The following is a 23,848-nucleotide window of genomic DNA, read 5'->3' as shown; positions in this document are numbered from 1 at the left end:
CTCTCCCAACATATAAAATTTTTAACTATACAAAAAGTTTAACTCACGATGATGACACAAGTTAATTATATCACCTAAAATCAATCAATTAAGTCTGATTAACTTGTGAAGTGTTGAATAAGTCACATAAAAGAAGCCAATAACCGTATAAGAATTTGGATTCATATACACTTAAAATGTACCACAAAGAGGTTCATCTTCAGATCTTAAAAATATCAAAACATTGCACTATAGCTATCTGATTGTGCTAAAATTACATTCATGTCTCCTCCCAACTAAGAATCCTGAAGACTTTGTTATCATATTGTTTATTCATATCCTAGCTATATCATTAAAGTTATTTTTTTTCCTATGTTTTTTTCTTTTTTGATATGAAGCCTTCTTAAACTCATATGCTGTGTTCACTCGACACAAAGTTTCATATTGTGACTCGCACCTGATATTTTACAATATCAATATGCATACCACCTGATAATCCGTACATATCTATACATGCTATATGCAGATTTTTCTGAAATCAGAATAATTAAACTTTTTTTTAAGTCTTTAAAATCGCAATTATAAATGCATGCAATAATTTCTAAATTAACATATTTGATGGTCTTTATCTCAGGTAAAACTACGCAATCTGAAAGCCTCCGTACAAAATCTTATGGATTAACTTATGTGTATCACAACTTCTATAAATAAGTCTAGCTATTTTCTACAACATGGAATGCAATGATTAACTTATAATTTTTGTCATATGTAACAATATACTTATACAATACAAGACATATATACTATATATCATTCCTTTAATCAAAAATGCCATTCCAGTATAATGCATTATTTCCCATGCATGTTACACTATAAATAGTAACAACTCCTGTGCATGCTTTACAACACATGTAGACATCACTTCTATACAATTTCTCCTGTTTTTTTACTCCATTCCCCCCCCCTGTAAAATCCTCTTGTAATTCATGAACCATCAACAGTTACATGCTTTACTTACATGTCCGTATAGGAAGTATCCCTATTAAATCATATATCTGAAAATTTAATGATCTCATTGATCACAATTACTAGCACAGAAATTTAGTTAACTGAATCAACATTATTGGTGTTGATCTCAGATTATCATGTGCCAACGTTTGACTACAGTAATCACATAATCACAATTGCTCACGTAATTTAAATTGTTTGACTATCATTTTGAAATAATCACCAATATTTAACTCTTGAAATTACATAATCACAATTATATGGTTATCACAAATGTTTGGCTGTGATAATCACAAAATCACCATTATATGACTACCTTAATCACAACTGTCTAGCTATTGAAATCATATATACACTATTGTATGACTCTAAAGGTAATCACAAATCACCAATGTCAAGTTCATACAATTCTTTGTTCAATTTCACTATGATAATCACATAATCTCCGTTGTTTATACCTACCATACTATGGGAAACCATACCTATTGTATTCTATGTAATAACATCTACCATAACATGTGTATACATTCTGTAATCTTTCTTATTATAAGCACACTTATTGTAACATGTGTATTCACATCTTTTGTAACCTGTTTAATTACACCTTTTGTAACCTTTATAATCAAATCTACCAATCTTTGTAAGCATACCTATTGTATAAATTAATGTGTAATAAAATATATTGCAACCTTCATAATCACACTTATTGTACCATGCATACTCACACTTATTGTACCATGTGTAATCACACTTATTGTACCATGTGTAATCACACTTATTGTACCATGTGTAATCACACTTATTGTTCCATGTGTAATCACATTTATTGTACCATGTGTAATCACATTTATTGTTCCATGTGTAATCACATTTATTGTACCATGTGTAATCACATTTATTGTACCATGCATACTCACACTAAATGTACCATGTGTAATCACACTTATAGTACCATGTGTAATCACACTTAATGTACCATGTGTAATCACACTTACTGTACCCTGTGTAATCACAGTTAGTATACTATGTGTATTTACACTCTTGAACCATGATTAATCACACTTATTGTACCATAAGACACATGATGTGTTACCAATCTAACCCAATTACTTACTTTCTATATCAGTAAAATTACTTGCTAGAATAAAAGTTGTGCGGCCAAATGTAAACTCCTCTACTATTATACGTGTTAGGATAATCTGATTACAATTAGATTTACTATTCTATATAAAATTGAATTGAAGGTTTTAAATGTATGTTTACTCTTTCATCCCCCTTTTGCTCGATGGACTATGGCTTATGTTGGCAATGTATGTGTTTGAATTTATTTTTCTAAATGGATTTAGAAAATCAATTTATACAATAATAAAGGTGTGATGTACAGGGTTTTAATCACTAATATTTTGATCAAATATAAGTCTATGCAAAAGTATCCCCTTGAAAATAATATATGAACAAGAAAATATTTCTAAATTAGTGTTTATATGTAGATAAGTATTTGACAATTTAACATGTATATTAAGACTTACAAGCTAGTTCATATCTAATCTCTCTGGCATTCTCTCTATCACCATCAACTGCCTCAACATACTCCAAGAAACTACCCTAAAATGTACATAATTTACATTTATACATATATGGGTTGAGTTTATTAACAATCACTGGGTCAATGCCACTGCTGGTGGAGTTTTAAATACCCCATGGTATCACCAGCCCAGTAGTCAGCACTTCTGTATTGACTTGAGTTATCATTGATATGTTCATAATTATAAATTAACTGTTTATAAAACATTTGAATTTTTTAAATACTAAGGATTTCTACCTCAACTCTGGTGAAGTAGGGAGGTGTGTTCCTTATGTTTAAGGAGTGTGATACAAAAGAGACTTACTGCAGGTATACCCTCTGTAACAGTGGTAGAGACTGCTCTGGTGAAGTAAGGAGGTGTGTTCCTTATGTTTCAGGAGTGTGTTACAAAAGAGACTCACTGCAGGTATACCCTCTGTAACAGTAGTAGATACTGCTCTGGTGAAGTAAGGAGGTGTGTTCCTTATTTTTGAGGAGTGTGATATAAGAGACTCACTGCAGGTATACCCTCTGTAACGGTGGTAGATACTGCTCTGGTGAAGTAGGGAGGTGTGTTCCTTATTTTTAAGGAGTGTGATATAAAAGAGACTCACTGCAGGTATACCCTCTGTAACTGTAGTAGATACTGCTCTGGTAAAGTAAGGAGGTGTGTTCCTTATTTTTAAGGAGTGTGATACAAAAGAGACTCACTGCAGGTATACCCTCTGTAAGGGTGGTAGATACTGCTCAGGTGAAGTAGGGAGGTGTGTTCCTAATGTTTAAGGAGTGTGATACTAGAGTAAGAGTAAGAGAGACTTACTGCAGGTATACCCTCTGTAACAGTGGTAGATACTGCTCTGGTGAAGTAAGGAGGTGTGTCCTGGACGTTTATCAATGATACTTCAATACTTCCAATCTGAGTCTGTATACCATCCTGATAAATCAATAAAAAAGTTTATGAAATTAATGAAAATATATGTCTCCCAACTTGAACTCCACCTGGAAACCATCAAGACTGTTGCAACTTTTGGCTATTGTTATCCCCTCTGCATATGTATTTTAAAAAAATTATTGAAATGTCTGATCTATTATGAAATAAAGTGGTATCAGAAAACCTCGTTGGATTTCAAAATTTATCAGACTTAAGAATTTCCAAAAAGCTCAATGCTATTTGATCAATAATGAAATGTTGGTATGTTGTCTTTGATAATGAAGTCATCTGACAAACTATTTCAGGTAGACCCAAAATGTAAGATGCAGGTCAACTTTCCCACAAAGATTTAACTTTTTTTTACAATGGACAACAAACATCAAGAGATTGCAAAGGATCACAGTGGCCAATTTTGGTTGGTGAGCATCATTAATATTTGTTAACTTTACATTTACTTCAATTTGTTACAATAAAAATAAAAAATAATAAAAAAAGAGCAAAGTTTTTCTCATTAAAAGCCTGTAATTAAATAAATTTGACCTTGAACACAAATACTTACAAAAGCAGCCAACGGTATCTGATAGAAAGCCTGAACTTCATAATCCACCGGCTCAGCTAGTGTCACATGACCTATCCAGTTCTTATTTGAATCTGAATCTATATTTAGTTTAAACTTGTTGCAGGAATCTTTATACTGTAAATAAACAAATATTTAGGTTTTGTATAAATTACTCTTAACTTTCTGTACATCAGCTTCAGTTTTCTTAAATATGATTTTTTTGAGTTAAAACAACATGAAGTGTACTTTAATAATAAGCATGACTTTTATATAAAGTAAATCTTAAAGAATTATTGTGTGACATAGAGTTGCTGATTTGGAACTTCTTTTAAAGACGACTGATTAACATCTTTTAGAAACACTACAAATTTGAATGTTAAATTCTTTATCACAAAGTAAATCCAGCCTTCCATACTATACATTTCAGACTCCAATCCTTATAACATTAAGTCCACCAGTAACAGTTATTCAGCAGCTATTGTTAGTTATTCATTTTTTTAAATTAATTGTTAGTTTTTTTTTTTTATCATATATAGGAACTGGAAAGTCACCTGACCATCACCGCCATACTGAATTTAATTAGCAGACATAATTATAAATACAAGTTTTCTTATAAACTTAAAATTGCCTTGTTGCCTTTCTTTATTTTCCCAGTAACATCACAAAATAAAAATTTACCATACTTTTTATGATGTTTAAGAGAGAATATAATTCTATAACAATTGTTGAATAAGAATATTCAAGTTTGCCAACATGTCATCTAGCAATTATTCAGAAAACAAATTTTAAACACAGTTTCACATGTGATACAATATTTCTCCACTCTCAACAGAAATTTGGAATTCTTTGCCTAAATAATTGAAAACTGATTGAAAAGGTTTATGCTGATCACATGTGTCTTGCCTGCAATTGCTGTTGTAAGTATAACAGTTTCATGTTGACTGCCAAAAAATAAGTTCATTTATTTATAATAAAGTACAGATTTTTTTTTTTCCTTATTCAGATATAATTTTTTTTCTTTTTCTTATTCAGATATAATTTTTCTTTTTCTTATTCAGATATAATTATTTTTTCAAATATCTTCCATACGCGCAATGTTTTAAAAGCGTCTATCCAAATTTGATAACATATTATAAAGTTTTAAAGAGTAATTGAAGTCTCAAATACTGTAAATGTTTGCTGCAAAAAAAGAAATAAAACCCTTTATGACTTTTATCAGTTAAAAAACGAAAAAGAAAAAAAACATTTTAAAAATTCATCTTGAATCTTTCATGTGATCATAAATAGCTTATATCCAAGTTTCATAAAATTTGGCAAAGGTTTAACAAATCAATTATGTCTGAAAAACTTCCACTACAGACTGAATTTACATGTTGATCAAGCTAGCAATGTTAGAATAAAGGATGGCTATTTCTCACTTCAGGGACAAACTGTTCCTGACTCAACAAAACTTAAACTGCATGATATGGAGAAATATTGCAACACAATACAATGGTAGATTCCATATCATTCAAATCTCTCTTTTGTAATTATATGAATAAAATGACAGCAGCTGGTTTTATGTACATCAAACACCAGAACCAAAAACAAAATAATATCTAAAAAAAACCTTGTAGCTTTTGTTTCATTATTTGATTAAAATTAAACACAATAACTGCTTCAACTTACCACTAATTGATCAATCTAAACACCAAAAAACAACAATGTATATGAACATATCACACACTTAAATACATATCCCCAATGTGCAACATGTTTGTCATACAAAAAAAATAAGATATTAAAATAGATGTATTTTCTTTTGCTGCTTTTTGTTATTTCCTCGAATCTTTATATCTCCTTTAAATTACCAGCCAATGATATCTGCGGCCATGATTTGTCTTATCATTCTCAAGAAATTCAAAAAAATCAACAATAAAAAAAATCAACAAAAAAAAAAAATCATATGATTTGAAAGGTCATGTGTAATTACACTAACTTAAGCAAATGTGGCATGATAAATATAAAAATGTCAAAAATGAACAATAAATTTGTCTTGAAGATTTCAAAAAATATCCTCTATCACTATTGTACCATAATGGGATCTGTCTATTAATTTCACCAAGGATTTGTATAGTAGGATCTTACTATACAAAATCTTGATTTCACTATAAAGTTAAATATAATTTATAAATCTTTGAGCATAAATAGAGATAGCTTTAATGTCCAAAATTGTTTGTAATTCTTGTTTACCTTTGTCAGTATTGTTTGTAATTCGTGTTTACCTTTGTCAGTATTGTTTGTAATTCTTGTTTACCTTTGTCAGTATTGTTTGTAATTCGTGTTTACCTTTGTCAGTATTGTTTGTAATTCGTGTTTACCTTTGTCAGTATTGTTTGTAATTCGTGTTTACCTTTGTCAGTATTGTTTGTAATTCGTGTTTACCTTTGTCAGTATTGTTTGTAATTCTTGTTTACCTTTGTCAGTATTGTTTGTAATTCGTGTTTACCTTTGTCAGTATTGTTTGTAATTCGTGTTTACCTTTGTCAGTATTGTTTGTAATTCTTGTTTACCTTTGTCAGTATTGTTTGTAATTCGTGTTTACCTTTGTCAGTATTGTTTGTAATTCGTGTTTACCTTTGTCAGTATTGTTTATAATTCGTGTTTACCTTTGTCAGTATTGTTTGTAATTCGTGTTTACCTTTGTCAGTATTGTTTGGAAAAGAAAAAGATGTAAACAGTTTATGATTTCTATATTTTCATTTGAGAAAAAAAAAAGGTTTTGGTTTTTCTGTTGTACAACACAAAACCACACCAATCACCATGACAATATGATAATAGATTTTCTCAGTGCTTAAATATCATACAAACATATCACAGAAAGACTTCCATTTAAACCTCCATGACAGAATAAGTTTAATACACAGATAAGGGGTTCAAATGGAAGTCTTAAATTCAACACAAAAGGATACACAATCTTACCACAGGTTCTACACCCTAAACATGATACATTAAAATCATAACTTTTCATGTCACCATGTATACTAGTAAAGAATTCAAACAGTTGAAGATACCGATATATGATTTCTTTTATATGCAGTTTATATTTGGAATTGTGTGTATACTTGTAAGTAATTTGAGGTTAAAAAAGACACAAGTAAAAAGAGTTGTGAAATGAGATTTGTTTTAAAATAAAAGAGTTAAAAGTTCAGATTATATCAACTGTCACCTGTCATTTATGTATATCATTGAATAGATTAACTTGCAGATTTATGAAATGATATTATCACTCTGTATTCCAACATATAGCAAGTATTAGCTTAAATATTTGAAAAAAAGGGTTGAACTTTTTATTTGAAAAGCCATAGAAACTATCCAATGTTCTATCTTTAGTTATTTTTCATATCATTAGATTCTGTAACTAAACATCCTAAAGCGATCGTAACTAAATTCCTTTCCCTTACTCAATGTAGTTAAAAAAAAATCAATCCATAAGACAATAAAGGAAAAGTTTTTAGATTCAGAAACTTATCCTTATGAACAGGTGAGCCTAAAATAAAAACTTGCACCTAAGGACTATTATTTGTCCAACGATATATATTGTCCAATATTCATAATATCACTTGACAGCTTACTATATGGGTCCAACAACATCACTTATAGTTATTTTGTATATATGTTTAAAATATATTCAGATAAAACAAGTGAAACTGCGAGCTACTGCTCACTGATGGTAACCCCGTCGCAAGTGGATAATATTAATAGTGTAAAAATATGCAAGTGTTCGGTAAACAGGAAGTTGTTAAGTGATGAATCTGAAAACGCATCACACGGTATAGCTGACTTATATTGTCCCTTAAACCAAATTTCAGAAATCCTTGTAGTGCAGTTTCTGAGAAAAATGTGACAAAATTTTTAACTTGGCTATCATGTGTAAAATCATACAAGTGTTTGGTAAACAGGAAGTTGTTGAGTGATGAATCTGAAAACACATCACACGGTATAGCTGACTTATATCAAGCCTGAAACCAAATTTCAGAAATCCTGGCAGTGTAGTTCCTGAGAAAAATGTGACGAAAAATTTTCAACTTGGCTATCAGGTGTAAAAATGATACAAGTGTTCAGTTAACAGGAAGTTGTCGAGTGATGAATCTGAAAATGCATCACACGGTATAGCTGACTTATATCAAGCCTGACACCAAAGTTCAGAAATCCTGGTAGTGTACTTCCTGAGAAAAATGTGACAAAAATTTTCAACTTGGCTATCAGGTGTAAAAATGATACAAGTGTTCGGTAAACAGGAAGTTGCCAAGTGATGAATCTGAAAACGCATCACACGGTATAGCTGACTTATATCAAGTCTGAAACCAAATATCAGAAATCCTGGTAGTGCAGTTCCTGAGAAAAATGTGACGAAAAATTTTCAACTTGGCTATCAGGTGTAAAAATTATACAAGTGTTCGGTTAACAGGAAGTTGTCGAGTGATGAATCTGAAAACGCATCACGCAGTATAGCTGACTTATATCAAGCCTGAAACCAAATTTCAGAAATCCTGGTAGTGTAGTTCCTGAGAAAAATGTGACGAAAATATTCATGGGACGGACGGACTGACGGACGGACAGACAGAGGTAAAACAGTATACCCCCTTTTTTTTATATCCCCGCAGGGGTATAATAAGGGTTTATAATCATAAATATAAACAAACTGATGTACTTAAAAAATACAAACATGCAGTTTGAAATACCTAAACCATGGATATATCTTACATATTGCATTCCTAATTCAATAACATGCAGGTTGCAATGGTATAGTATACATGTGTATGTTCTAGAGACTCTACAACATTTATTCTCCAGTATGTGTTATATAGAATAATACAGACAGCCAATCATTAGATATATGTGTTCAGATGATGACTGGTCTCTTTATCATGCAACTTACCCTGGTATCCTAGACAACAACCATTTATTATAAAAACACAATATCAGTAAAATTTTAGAAAAAAACCAAATACCGTGTTTATAAACATATGAATTGACCTTAATGAATTAATTCAATAAGAAAAAACTGACATTCATAAACTTCAGATGATGTCCACATTTCAATTTATAATAATCAACCAATTAAAACTTAACTTTTCATTATGAAATAGATTTTTCATCTTGAGCATAAAAAATGGAACTCTGTTTCTAGATTTATAATGAAAACTTTCCAAAGAATATACAATGTCTCTATTTTTATACTGTCACTCTTTTGCTTCGACTGTCAAATCAAGAATGCAGAATATGGACATTTAATGTAGTCATGGTGATTATGGAGATTTGTCTCCCTTCTTTCACTATAACAATATGCATTTTCTTTCATCGTTAGGTATTAAACACACTATAACAAAAGGATATCTCACAATATACATTAGAAAATTTACCTTTGATAAGAATGTGCACAAAAGCTTTGAATAGCATCTTGGTGAGAAATCATTTCTTTAATGACCCTCATGGGAAGTCAAGGTCATTAAAAAACCCACCCTCATTGTCATCATTTCTATAAGTTGTGACTTACCTGGGGTGCTGAGGTGACAGATGGGTCACAGGTGACTATTAGCTTTGAGTTGGTAAAATCCACATCTGTAACCTGCAGATTAGCATATACCGTGGTCCCAACAGCTGTGTTCTAAAAAAACAACATGGAGTTTATTATTGTTATATAAAAGTATCTGTCTCAAACTTCTAAATGATCTATAAATTTTGTTTTTGTTCAATGATCAAAATTATAAATTATAATGAGCTTAAAAATTTGTCAGATAATCAAAATTTATAGGGTCTTGCTATAAATAACTTTAGTATGATAAACTTGTTAGCACATCATTGACTGGGCAATACAGAAATGATCAATAAATGCCATTCAAATGAGGGAAAATATACAGCATTAGATAGCCAATGATTACCTCAGGTAAAGATGTCTTCATGGTCGGACTTGAAAACTGTGGTTTTTCATCATTAACATCTCTAATCTGTATAGTGATTGGTCGCCTGATCTGAGGACACAAAAATTGTCATATACATATATATATATATACCTCCACATTAGTGACTGAATATTTGGCTACAAGGGAGATAATTTGTGAATTATTTATGAAATTACCTCCACATTTGTGACTGAATATTTGGTTGAAAGGGAGATAATTTGTGAACTATTTATGAAATTACCTCCACATTTGTGACTGAATATTTGGCAATAAGGGAGATAATTTGTGAATTATTTATGAAATTAACTCCACCGTTGTGACTCAATATTTGGATATAAGGGAGATACTTTGTGTACAATTATGTAATTACCTCCACATTTGTGACTGAATATTTAGCTGAAAGGGAGATAATTTGCAAACTATTTGTTTAGTTACCTCCACATTTGTGCCTACATCAATGGCAATGAATTCTACAGCTATCTGTGGTTCATCCTGAAAAAAAAATTGCAGAACGATTACATAATGCCATATATGCTTGCTCATCTTCACTAATATTAAAAAAAATATATATGGCTTATTCGTATTCCTCATACCCACCAAAAATGTAGTCTATAAGGATTTTAATTTATCATGGCTATAACCATGAATAATTGTAGTTCTTCATTTGATATCTACTTAAACATTTCTGTTATTAAAAATAGCTAATACAGTCTCCCCAAGTTAGGTTAAAATGTATTAGGAATATAATCATGCAGAAACAAGACGTTTTTGTTATTCTTGTAATAGTTGGAAATCCCCTTTTATAGGCATTCTTTATTTACTGAACAAATGAACACATCACAGTTAACTATTGAAAACAGACAATGTAGATAATATGTATTTTTTTTAAATTTCACTCACAACCATCTTAGAGTAAATGTTAGATAAGATTGATATTGAGAATGTACATAACCTTTTTCTTTTAGCAAAAATCTAAAAAATCATTTATAAACATACTAACCTCTCGATCGATCACTCTAATCAGACTTACAGCTCCTGTTTGTGGATTAACTTGGAAAACATCACGAACATCAACTTTACTGTTATATAACACCTGACCAGTGGCTCCTGTAGTCTGTAATGTGTAGTTCAGGGGACCTTTAAACAAAAACATTTCTTATCTCAAAACATATTAAAATCAAGTCTGTAAACTTTAGTTCATAAAATCTGTAACATGAAAAGTTGTGATGTATGAAGCAGAAAAAAAAAATTAAATTTTTTTTTTAAATGTTTGACAGAATAATCAAAATATCCTTCCTCAACAAAAAAAGCAAACAATATACATCTTAGCCTGAGAATGTTGCAACTTTATTTGTAGTGTATTTTCAGTATTTATCAACTTTTGAGTCAAATCTCATTTTCAACTAAAGCATCAACTCCAGGCTGGAATATGCTCTCACCCACTGATAGTATCTACAGAAATAGTACATTTCATTGATTTTAAAGCAAAAGATTACAAATTGAATTAAATAAAAATTTTACTTCAAATTGGTAAAACATTTTATAATCTTGTGAAACGAAAAAGCATTTCGCATATTTATTGTAAATTAATAGTGCATCATGAAACAAAGACTTACCTTCAGGAGTATTTTCAAACAAATTATAATCTTGCATGAACTTTGTGAACTGAAACTCTCCATAAACTGTCAATATAAATAGATAGTATTTTTTATTTTTAAATCTGTTTTGGCAAAATGACATAAAAACATTTTTTTGTTTTAACATGAAGCCTTACACATGAATTACATTTCTACTCTTGAAATTTGCACATTAAATTAAAGATCTATTATTTTCTACTATTTTACAATCCAAGATGGAGGAAGACCCCAAGTTACCTAAAGGTTGAAAGATATACTTGTCTTATCTGAAAGCATATATTTTCATATCTTATCTTAAAACTCTATTGTTAAGTTTTCATAACACAAAATGGTTTTCCCGTGTATAACTATACACAATTTGACAATTTGTACAACCTGAAAATGTGAAATATTTTTAAAATGTAACATGTAAGATGTACATGTAAACTACATTTTGTCAAATTATTAAACAACAAAGCAATCCTCCCCCTCCATTCTACCTTAATTTAAATTAAATGTTAAACAAAGCCAGTATTCTAGGCTCTAGCTTTTCATTTCTTTTAAAAAACCTGTTTTTAGAGAAAAAAAATGAAAAAAATAGAAAAAAACTTTGATCATCAAATAACATAACAAAAAGATAATATATGTTTAATTTATGCATTTTAAAATGAACATGAAGTAAAAAGATTATTCACAAACTATTATGGTTACTGAATTACCAGACTATGAACCAAAAAAATCATACCTTATATTTTTTTTATATAATCAACAACTTACCTGAGTGAAGAATTGTCAGAAGAAAAGCGACAGTAAGTTGAGTAACTATGGTTAGACGTATTGGGTGTTCCATAGTGTACCTGAATAGGAAGAAAAATAATATGGCTTACTCGAGATCCGTCACAAAATAATATGGCTCACTCGAGATCCGTCACAAAATAATATGGCTCACTCGAGATCCGTCACAAAATAATATGGCTCACTCGAGATCCGTCACAAAATAATATGGCTCACTCGAGATCCGTCACAAAATAATATGGCTCACTCGAGATCCGTCACAAAATGGATAAAAAAATGGATCAGAATCAAATGGCTTAGTTGTGAAGAATGTTAAGTGGATGCCAGGCCTTAAAATTTTCCTAACTGCACAGGTAAGTCTGTTCACAGAGTAGTTTTTGAGGTGAAAATACGGCCATATTAGACATGTTAGAGGGGCCTGAAAGGGGGTCTCATCACAATTCACAAGTAAATTTTTTGGCAGTGGCTATTTGACCGGCACCGGCTAAATAGCAAATTTGCTATTTGACCGGCACCGGCAAAATAGCAAATTTGCTATTTAGCCGGCACTGAATAAAACTGTTTATTGATGTGATTGTCAGGGACTTTCTATACTTAGTATGTAAAACTACGTACATCATAAAAAAGACAATATTAAAAGCTGTTTGCTACGAATTTCAATAGGACACATGATTTAACATTTGCAATTGTTACAAAACCAATTATTTGCCTTTGGAAGTTGCTTAAACTAGCACAAGATAAATGTTGCCACTCCAAACAGGAACTACACATACGGTATCTATGATGAGTTTATTTACACTGGCTTCCTTTGAATCTGCATCATGTGTGCATATGTTGCATATGTAGATAGGGTTCTTTTTCTTCTCTTTATATACGCTCTTAATCATTTTCTTTATTGTCTGTTACATTTATATCATCATTGATGTCTTCAATATCCTCATTAACATGCACGTCTGTTTGTTCATGTTCATTGCCACTTGAACTTGTACTTTCCACAGAATCAGATTCTAGAACTTCAAGAACCATACACCTCTTCCCATGACTCCAAAAATTTGTAATGCTCTGAATAACATCTCATCTCTGTTGATATTCGCCACCAGTAGCTTCGGATGCAAGACTAGTCATTTGTTGTAACAGAATTTGTGTCTCCCTGTATTTTGTGCTTTGAGAAATTTTCCTCACTCTTTTTGGTGTATATATAATAGAACACACTGATGACTGGGTTTCTGATATACCGGTATCATCAAATAATCTATGTGATGTCCTACCTGTGTTAATCTTCCAACGATCTGACACTGCTTCAGCAACAAACAAATTTTCGTGATTAACTTCTCTTAGTTTGAGTATATGCCTACACGGGAGAAGCATACTTTGATGAAACAAACAAGAGCAACTTTTTGAATCGACTCTCACTTGGCCCTTGGCTTGTTGTAGCTGTCCATATAATTTCTCTATCATCACTCTCTTTCTGCTCTAGTTTTACTTCAGACCTGAGTGAAAACTGTTTCAGGATATATGCCCAAGCATATGGCGTCACCAACTCTTGATATTTATATTCAGGCGAATCATTCGAGAATGCTGAAACAGTCCTCTTTTGAAATATACCGCTTGTCTTGAGGTCTCGTTCTGTTCGCAAAGAATTTTAGGCAATCAGAAAGTGTTCAGCAAAATCTGGTAATGTGGAGTAGTGCACAGATTTTATTTTGTCATTTATTTCTTTCAATCCGGTTGTTAGTGCGATTCCAAAGATTAACACCATCTTTAAGTCCATCAACCCATTCCTGTCTGATGTTGTTCCAGTTTCTTTTGAAGTATGATATTACTGAGTTTGATGATTCTTCACAAAGTTCTTTGTAAAAAGATTGCACTCTTTGTAGGAATTGAATTGTGCATTAAGCTCAATTTTTTTAGGTGTTATATCATCCATTATCACACTATATACTAACCAACTATTTAGGTTGAAAAGTACTCACCCATATTCAGTTCATTTGGTTTGTAATATTTTTCAAATTACATAAAATTTGCCCTTAGTCATATACAGGTAGATGATAGGTTTTTTATTTCTAAAGGAGAGTTAAAAGTTTAAGTGTTTATATGAGTAACAGTAACAAACGTTTTTAAATATAAGATTTAGATTTTTAATTATTATTCTTACATTTTTATTCCAGTGAGATATAATTTAATCATAGCCGGCTAAATAGCAAATTTGCTATTTTGCCGGTGCCGGTCAAATAGCAAATTTGCTATTTTGCCGGTGCCGGTCAAATAGCCACTGCCTAATTTTTTTGTCAATCACGATTCACAGAAAATAAATTTCCATGATCACGGATCACGAAAATATATTAAAAAAATAAATATGTAGAAACACGGATCGTGATACGGATATCGAAAATGCGCTGATCACGATGAACGAAAATAACCCATCAAGATCCTCATATTAGTCCATTTGTTATGATGAACTTTAAAGTATTGAGTTTATCTGTATGAATGGTTAATCTGTTTTTAAAAGAACATGTGGTAATATGTGCATGCAAATAAAACAACTAAACTACCAGCATGTTATTTTGGTTTTTTTGTCAGGTAATAGTCATGATAGTGGTTTTCTCACATAAAAAATAATATTTTGATCAACCTTTAATTATTTGACATGCAAGCTGTAGCCTAAAAAGATATCACAAATATGTGAGCAAGGTATAAATGTCAGTGTATTAATTTTTTAATTATTTTTTTTGTGTTCTATTTGTGATTCTATTTTCCTTTTCCGTTTAGAATAACTTCAATTTTTAACTGAACTGACATGTTTTCATACAAGTCATTTCCATTCAAATATAAATGATGGCAACATGGGAGGGAGAAATATCATATTTATACTCTGAAATAAAGAAATTCGTTCAAATTATGCATATTTTTAAAATAAGGAAATTTATAAAATATAGAAGAATGTTTGTTGCACATGTACGATCTTACCCTAGGCTAAAGCTTGTTTGTATACTGGACGCCCTACTCCACACAGTTCATATTGTTTTCAAGTGAATAGTTGTGTTATAATTGAATTAAAGATGACTATAAATAGACAGACCGGTTTGTAAAAGGGGGTGTTTTATGCTTTGTACCTCCTTTAAAGGTTGGACAAAATCAAGAAACCATGAAAATAGTTTCCATTTTTATATTGCAAATTTTTATAAAAAGCAAAACATTATAATCTGTATAAAAGAAAACTTTATTTCAAATCTTTATAGATTTAACGATACACAATTTTGATTTGAAAAATATACAACTAAATTAATTAACCTTCAACAGATAGACCACAGTATTATGCATATTCAATTTACAGTTTCGTTTTTTGAAATATAAAGAGAAAGATAAATCTTGCTGAAAAAAAGCGCGGGGAAAATGGGTGGTTCCCAAGTTGTCCTATTTTTAGAGTTTCAAAACCGGTTTTTGTTTTCTTTTGAATACACATGTATGCATAAATACAGGCATTGGGTGTTATGAAGGTACTCGGTATTAATTGAAAATTGAAAGGTAAAACAATAACTATTTTAATAATTGCTTAAAAGCAACATTTATCAGTTTCATAGCGATACATTTTATCGTAAAAAGTCACACTTCCAATAATTAATACAATAAATATTTGAAATTGAGTTCAGCAAGTCTTGAACAAAATTATCTCCCTTTTAAAATAATTGTCAAATAATGATGAATTTATTAAAAGAGGAATTGACTCGATTAGCATTCAATAATCTACCTTGAGGCCTCGCATTGATTTCAGAGCAACATGTTTAAAACTATTTATCATTATACTCAGTGGTGAAGTATTAAAATTTATAATAATAATAAAATTGAGAATGGAAATGGTGAATGTGTCAAAGAGACAACAACCCGACCATAGAACAGACAACAGCAGAAGGTCACCAACAGGTCTTCAATAAGTTTAAAATGTCACTATATTTATAATAAGTCAAGTAATTTCATTGTTCTAATACACCTTATCGCTAATCCCGGCTGACCCGGCCGCTTGAACTTTTGACGCATACAACATTCACTTTTCAATTATGGTGTCAGATATTTTGTTTTATGACGTCAAAATTTTATGGAAACCTGTGTGATATCCAGCAATGGCGGACAAATGGCGATAAGGTGTATTGTTATAATGGGAATTTACCAGAGTAATTATAGAACCACCAATTGAATATCTCTTGGAAAGGGAAGATCTGCATCTTTATCCATATTTTATAATCTTCATTTATGGGTATTTCATCTCAAAACAGATATAAACTTTCAGTTAAAAAAAATGAACTTTTGATTGAGTTCCTGTCTTTTTCTATTTTTTGCCATGGCAGTGTCAGTTTATTTCAACCTGAGACTATTATGGTAGTCTCAGTTGTCAACTTGTGAATTTGAATGTCCATTTTGGTATCTTTTGTCGTTAATAAATCTTTGGTACAAACATTCATGCAAAAGACAATAATTTGATCCAATATCAAATGAATATGTTCAATATATGATTGAAATATCCTTTCCAATATAGAATTTTAAGGCCACTAACTCCATAAAGTACGTTCATTTGATCAATGGATTGAAAACGAACTTTGGAGTTCGATGCATTTCCGTCAAAAACTGGTTTTAGTGAACATCATTTGTGCGTTTAGGTATGTTAGGGGCATCTTAGTTTCCGTGCCAATGTTGAGCGAATGGTTTGAAAACTATAATAAATGCTATATTGCGCAAATTATTCAGCAAACTAGATTTTCATAATTGACAATCAGCACTACTGTCATTAGGAAATTGTAATTAAGTACTTACAAAACAAATATTATTTTTAGTTTATCCTGCACAATGACGATCACTTAAAGACGCTTGATGAACGTTAATAGTACAGGGATACAGGCGATCCCCTCTATTTGGTAAATGACGTCATAAAGGCCCGCATAATTGACGAGTTTTTTCCGGTGACAGATGAACACGAAAGTAGTCTATTGAATTATATAAAATGTTGTCATTATAGAAACTTTTATAGATTACTCTACAGCATTGGTTTCAGGTGACCTGTAAGTAACTGTCAACATCATCCTTGCACAGTCTACATGTTTGTCTGACAGGTTTCACCTGACCTGGACCTCATTTCCTGGATCAGTGATCAAAGTTAAAGTCACTTTATTAGGTCCATCTCTCAGATACTGTAAGCAGTAGCTAGGTCATCTTTTTTTGGTATGCAGAATGATTGCATTTTGGTGAGTCCCCGTGTGGCAGGTTTCACCTTGGTCTTATTTTCCAATAATAATTTGTTGTGTTTTGTTCTATTTTTTTCTCGTACTACAAGCATTAGGTAAACTATGTTTGGTGTGTGGAATGATTACAAGTTTCTCGTACTACAAGCAATAGGTAAACTATATTTGGTGTATGGAATGATTACAAGTTTCTCATACTACAAGCAATAGGTAAACTATATTTGGTGTGTGGAATGATTACAAGTTTTTCATACTGCAAGCAATAGGTCAACTATATTTGGTGTGTGGAGTGATTACATTGTTCTTATGTTTGTTTGGCAGATATCATCTGTCATTTTCAAGGTTTATTGGTCCATAGATATAAGAAGATGTGGTATGAGACAACTCTCCATCCAAGTCACAATTTATAAAAATAAACCATTAAAGGTCAAAGTACTATGTTTAGTTTCAGTGGTAAGGGCCTCTTCTAAGATACTTTTTACAATAAGTTAAATAAATTAGGACTCACTGAATGGAATAATTGTTAGGTGTACATATCTGTCTGGCAGGGTTCACCTGACTTTTACCCCCATTTCATTCATGGTTAAATCTGTTATAAGCATGGAAGACATTTGAGTATGCTCTCTTGTTAAAATTTGTATGTTCTACTGTTTAATTTGAGTAGTTTATTTATTTTTCTTACAATCGTAAAAATTTTGCATACCACTTACAAAATGTTACTCCAATAAGACAGTACTTTAAGGGACAGACTGTATTTCAATCTGCCGAGTTGTTAAAATTCATATTCAAAGATATGCTTGAACAGTTTATACAAACTTAGCACAATATTGAACATAAAGCTCATTTAAAAATGAAATATATGATGTTTTTTGTGTTTTTAGGATAGACTGAAGATGTATAGTCTAGTTGTTATAATTGCCTTAACAGGTGAGTCAATGATTAAGTTAATCACATTAATAGTACTACGTGTAGTACTACGTTTTACAGTATGAAATGCATATATTGACAATAAATTTCTCTTCAATCAAAATTGACAAATGATTGAGGTCAAAAACTTTGAAAATCCAAAACTAATTAAAAAATGAAAAACCTATCAAGCAAAAAAGACAAAATAGAGATATGGATAACTTTACAATTTATGCATACATACATGACATATGAGAAAATTAAGATCAGATTAATCTTCTTGTTGTGATGGTGTAAAACTTATAAATAAATGTTACACAAACTACAGAAAGAAATAGACACAAATGTGATTTTATAGGACATTCACACTTATATAATTAAAAAAATAATATTATAAATGATACAGCTACCTTCCAGACTATAAAAGGCAAAGGCTTTAAACAACTGCTGATCACCAAACCTACTGCAACTGATAATTTTATTTGTATAAATAAAGGCAACAGTAGTATACTGGTGTTCAAAAATCATATAAAATTGATTGAGAGGAAAACAAATCTGAGTTGCAAACTTAAACCAAAAGAAACACATTAACCACAAGAGGAAAACAACAAAACAACAGAAACACTGAAGTGCAACAAAAACAAACGCCAACATGCGTAGAAATGAACTATTTGATAACAACTGCCATATTCCTGTTTATCTGATTTGGTACAGGATATTTTTAGAAAAAACGGTGGGTTGAACCTGGTTTAATGGCTAGCCAAACCTCCAGCTTTATGACAATGTTAAGAAATATCGCTAAAATCACAGACAAACAGAAATATCACAGAGAAACCTGGTATGAAATACTAGTTTTGCATCATTTTGTAATGCCATGATAACAAAAGTACCTAGATTTTCTTCTTAGGCTGATCAAAATGATTTGTTTCTGGCTTTTTTCTTTTATATTGTAATAGAGTATCGGATTTTTATCATAATTATACTATGAGCTTAAACATGTATTAATATATTTGTAGGAACTATTTCCTTTGTTGTTGGACAAAATGGTAAGTAAGTAAAAATAAAATATATGATTATGATTATTATTGGTTAAACCTTGAAATGTTTGTGTATTATTTTTATGCAGTTTTATAAAAATGTCTCATTATATACCTGCTCCAGACACTTTTGGAAATATTTATTACCAGAAAATAGCAGAGTATTATACTGGACTATATCTAAAGTGTAGCTTCTCTTGGCTTAAAACTGATGGTAAGAACTAAAATACAGGGGTAAATTAAAGTTGTGACCACAAAGGATGCCACTTGTTTTTTTTAACTCCTGTTTTCACCTCTTGTTTTGAATGTGGTTATACATATCTCAATATTTAGTTAAAATCATTGTATCTTGTCTTGGTTTTGTACCTTATAGTGTAGAATAGATGAAGGCACGTGCACTCACCCTGTATGTAAAAAAAAAATACATGAGAATATTCATGAGAATATTATCAAAAGCAATAATAGTATTGATGAAATAGTCATCTTGAAAAATGCATATATTTTTCATCGCCAAACTTGATTGGATAATGTCCTTTGCGGTAAAGAAAATTTTACTGATCTTGTGGTAACATGGTTAAAAGTCCAGGACTGGTAGACTTCTCAAAATAGAGTGTGAAATTGCCAAAAATGCCCCAGACCACTTCAACCATCAATGCCTGACTCCTTCAAATAAAAAAAAAAAACCCAAACAAACAGACAAACAAACAAAAACGAATTTCAGTAATGACTGCAACCAGCACCAAGTCTAAATCATTTTTTATATTGTAGCACCTGTGTTTGATGCCAACAATGATGGTGACTTAAGGAGCCGTCTGAGTCAGGGGATCGTTGAGGGAACTACAGTTGGTATGTTATAGAATTATACTGGATTAAATATTCCTGTTTATCCTGCAATTTGATTGGTTATCTAAGCAGGGGATATGGCTCCATATTCCTTGTGAAGGTTAACAAAGATAAAAATTTAAAGTAGTGTTGAAATTAGGACAGGACTGACTCCAGTATAATATATTTGTAATTCAGCCTTCACTTGGAATATTGGCTCATAGTGTATACTGCCATATAGTATTCAGATAGTCCTTATCCTCAGTCCAAGCAGTGTTAAACAGACAACAGTTGTTATGTTACAATAGTCCAATATGTCATAGTGCATTGAAGACCCATTGGTGGCCTTCGGAAGTTATCTGCACTTTGGTTGGTTGTTGTCTCTTTGACACATTCCCTTTAAGTTTTTACATTCTCAATTTTATGAGGCTATTGTTTCAGAATACTATTTATATTCATTCAGTGTGTTGTAGTAATTAATTTATTTTGATTGACTGTTAATTGCTTAACGTCTAGTGGCTTATATTTCCTTCATGTTTAGGATGAAAACAAATTAACAATAAATGCTATAGGTAGTTCATTTGATATAAACTACTGGTCGTTAAGATCAAAATATACATATTTCTTCTCTAGCCACCAAATTTAAAAAAAAAAATCAAAATTTCTTGAACAGATGTTTTATTGAGGAACATTTTTTGGGAATAATTTCATTGGATATATAGCAGTTTGACAAACGCTAATTTTGATCATAGAGAAGCTTAATATTTCCTTAACATGATTAAAATGTTCATCTGATTTTTACAGTGTAATCTCCCTGTAGTGTTATTTATCTTTCTGTGATACATCTACATTTTTATACCCCCGCTTTGAAAAAAAGGGGGTATACTGTTTTACCTCTGTCTGTCCTTCCGTCAGTCCGTCCGTCCCATGAATATTTTTTGTCACATTTTTCTTAGGAACTACACTACCAGGATTTCTGAAATTTGGTTTCAGGCTTGATATAAGTCAGCTATACCTTGTGATGCATTTTCAGATTCATCACTCGACAACTTCCTGTTTACCGAACACTTGTATCATTTTTACACCTGATAGCCATGTTGAAAATTTTTCATCACATTTTTCTCAGGAACTGCACTACCAGGATTTCATGAATGTTTTTCGTCACATTTTTCTCAGGAACTACACTACCAGGATTTCTGAAATTTGGTTTCAGGCTTGATATAAGTCAGCTATACTGTGTGATGCGTTTTCAGATTCATCACTCGACAACTTCCTGTTAACCGAACACTAGTATCATTTTTACACCTGTTAGCCAAGTTGAAAATTTTTCGTCACATTTTTCTCAGGAACTGCACTACCAGGATTTCTGATATTTGGTTTCAGGCTTGATATAAGTCAGCTATACCTTGTGATGCATTTTCAGATTCATCACTCGACAACTTCCTGTTTACCGAACACTTGTATCATTTTTACACCTGATAGCCAAGTTGAAAACCTATCGTCACATTTTTCTCAAGAAGTACAATACCAGGATTTCTGAAATTTGGTTTCAGGCTTGATATAAGTCAGCTATACCGTGCGATGTATTTTCAGATTCATCACTCGACAACTTCCTGTTTACCGAACACTTGTATCATTTTTACACCTGATAGCCAAGTTGAAAATTTTTCGTCACATTTTTCTCAGGAACTACACTACCAGGATTTCTGAAATTTGGTTTCAGGCTTGATATAAGTCAGCTATACTGTGTGATGCGTTTTCCGAGTCATCACTCAACAACTTCCTGTTACCAAACACTTGTATCATTTTACACATGATAGCCAAGTTGAAAATTTTCGTCACATTTTTCTCAGGAACTACAATACAAGGATTTCTGAAATTTGGTTTAAGGGTCAATATAAGTCAGCTATACCGTGTGATGCGTTTTCAGATTCATCACTCAACAACTTCCTGTTTACCGAACACTTGCATATTTTTACACTATTAATATTATCCACTTGCGGCGGGGGTATCATCAGTGAGCAGTAGCTCACAGTTTCACTTGTTTCTTTATGTTTTCAGGGACATACATAGGTCAGCTGAAGGCTTTTGTTCCAGGCAGTCCTAATACAGTGGTCCAGTTTAGAGGTATCAGTACAACTTTAGCTGTTACTTTTGACGGTAATGTCACCCTCAGTAGAGAACTGGACAGAGAGGTAAGTCATTTTCCAGAATTTTTCCAGATCAAAATAATTCCTTGTTTAACATGATAATACAATTTTTCACTAATCCACTAATAAAAATGTGTTACCCACTAAAATAAATTAATCCACACAAATATAAAAAGTTTGAAGTGGCTGCTCAGTAGATTTAAGTACTGGTGTTAAAAAAAAATTATCAATTTTTAGAGTTCCTCTTTGTTTAATCAAGAGTTCAGTTGAAATTTTCCAATAGGTCTAATTGTATCACCATATTAATGCTATTATAAACATAAGAAGATGTGGTATGATTCCCAATAAGACAACTGCTACAAGAGACCAAATGACAGAGAATTAACAACTATAGGTCACTAAAAGGTTTTCAACAATGAACAAAGCTTATATGGTATAGGCAGCCATAAAAGGCCCAGAAATGACAAATGTACAACAATTCAATCAAGAAAACTATAAACATTTATATATCAACCTAAATGGAGTTCTGTTATTTGACCTTCATGTCAAGTTTTTATTTTCCAGGAAACCTCTCAGGGAGGAAATGATTTACAAGCAAAATGGTTGGCATATTATACAAACAATAATGTAAGTGATTGTAATTAGATTTATTTATCTCTGTATTTGAAACAAATAATTTCATTTATAAGACAGTCTATTTTAATATAATTTACAGAAAATATCAATAAATTTACAAATGATTAGTTAAGACTTTTCCAGCAACTCATTTCACACAAAATTTTCTAGAGAATAAAACTCATAAACATTTCATTATAACTTCTGATCAATTTGTATCTTTTTTTGTTTTGAAAATAGCCCTAGAATGTTAATTACTTTATTATATCCTAGTCCTTTCTCTAAGAACTTAGTCAGGATAAATTAGTTAAAACATTCAAATTCATACCTTAAGGATTAATTTATGGTTTGTTATAATTCTGAGAAAATAAATGTGAACTAGAATTAGTGAATCTGGATTTACAATTATAATTTTTTAGGCTGATATCAAATGACAGTCAATCTATATAACTAATAATTGTCCAACTCTTGTATTTGGTATAAGTTACAATTGTGTTTTTTTTTATACAATATGGAGTGAAAATCATTGTTATCAAGATTAAATATGTAGGACTCTAAAGTGCGATGGTACTCTAAAGTGCGATGGTAACGCTAAAGTGCGATGGTCTACGCTAAAGTACGATGGTGTCTCGCGCTAAAGTACGATGGTTGTTTGTTTGCTAAAGTGCGATGGAACAAAAGAGAAAGGTT

General features: G+C 31.3%; 2 protein-coding genes across 8 annotated transcripts in view; one reads left to right on the top strand and one right to left on the bottom strand.

Moving 5' to 3' along the window:
* Nucleotides 1–15,570, bottom strand: part of LOC139487557 (cadherin-87A-like) — a 51,670-nt gene extending 36,100 nt beyond the window's left edge. The window contains exons 1-13 of one of the 7 annotated variants that reach the window (XM_071272438.1): nucleotides 15,365–15,570; nucleotides 12,380–12,459; nucleotides 11,603–11,668; nucleotides 10,987–11,123; nucleotides 10,422–10,478; nucleotides 9,966–10,055; nucleotides 9,581–9,691; nucleotides 5,710–5,724; nucleotides 4,042–4,176; nucleotides 3,372–3,485; nucleotides 2,517–2,592; nucleotides 998–1,018; nucleotides 48–74 (exon numbers count right to left, since the gene is read on the bottom strand). In XM_071272438.1, the coding sequence (XP_071128539.1) occupies nucleotides 48–74; nucleotides 998–1,018; nucleotides 2,517–2,592; nucleotides 3,372–3,485; nucleotides 4,042–4,176; nucleotides 5,710–5,724; nucleotides 9,581–9,691; nucleotides 9,966–10,055; nucleotides 10,422–10,478; nucleotides 10,987–11,123; nucleotides 11,603–11,668; nucleotides 12,380–12,452 (922 nt within the window). In that variant the 5' untranslated portion in view covers nucleotides 12,453–12,459; nucleotides 15,365–15,570. Of the gene's footprint in view, nucleotides 1–47; nucleotides 75–997; nucleotides 1,019–2,101; nucleotides 2,126–2,516; nucleotides 2,593–3,371; nucleotides 3,486–4,041; nucleotides 4,177–5,709; nucleotides 5,725–9,580; nucleotides 9,692–9,965; nucleotides 10,056–10,421; nucleotides 10,479–10,986; nucleotides 11,124–11,602; nucleotides 11,669–12,379; nucleotides 12,460–15,364 lie in introns of all 7 variants that reach the window. The other 6 variants (XM_071272442.1, XM_071272443.1, XM_071272441.1 and 3 more) reach the window with 6 other exon arrangements.
* Nucleotides 15,571–15,818: 248 nt separating this feature from the next.
* Nucleotides 15,819–23,848, top strand: part of LOC139489478 (cadherin-87A-like) — a 61,975-nt gene continuing 53,945 nt past the window's right edge. Inside the window, exons 1-6 of the mRNA XM_071275911.1 lie at nucleotides 15,819–15,922; nucleotides 18,510–18,555; nucleotides 19,551–19,580; nucleotides 20,340–20,417; nucleotides 22,455–22,588; nucleotides 23,108–23,170. Coding sequence (XP_071132012.1) covers nucleotides 18,522–18,555; nucleotides 19,551–19,580; nucleotides 20,340–20,417; nucleotides 22,455–22,588; nucleotides 23,108–23,170 — 339 coding nt within the window. The 5' untranslated portion in view covers nucleotides 15,819–15,922; nucleotides 18,510–18,521. The remainder of the gene's footprint in view (nucleotides 15,923–18,509; nucleotides 18,556–19,550; nucleotides 19,581–20,339; nucleotides 20,418–22,454; nucleotides 22,589–23,107; nucleotides 23,171–23,848) is intronic.

The sequence above is a fragment of the Mytilus edulis genome, chromosome 9, assembly GCF_963676685.1.
Source record: "Mytilus edulis chromosome 9, xbMytEdul2.2, whole genome shotgun sequence".
In the NCBI taxonomy this organism is placed as follows: Eukaryota; Metazoa; Mollusca; class Bivalvia; order Mytilida; family Mytilidae; genus Mytilus; species Mytilus edulis.
This window is presented reverse-complemented; position numbering and strand designations above follow the sequence as displayed.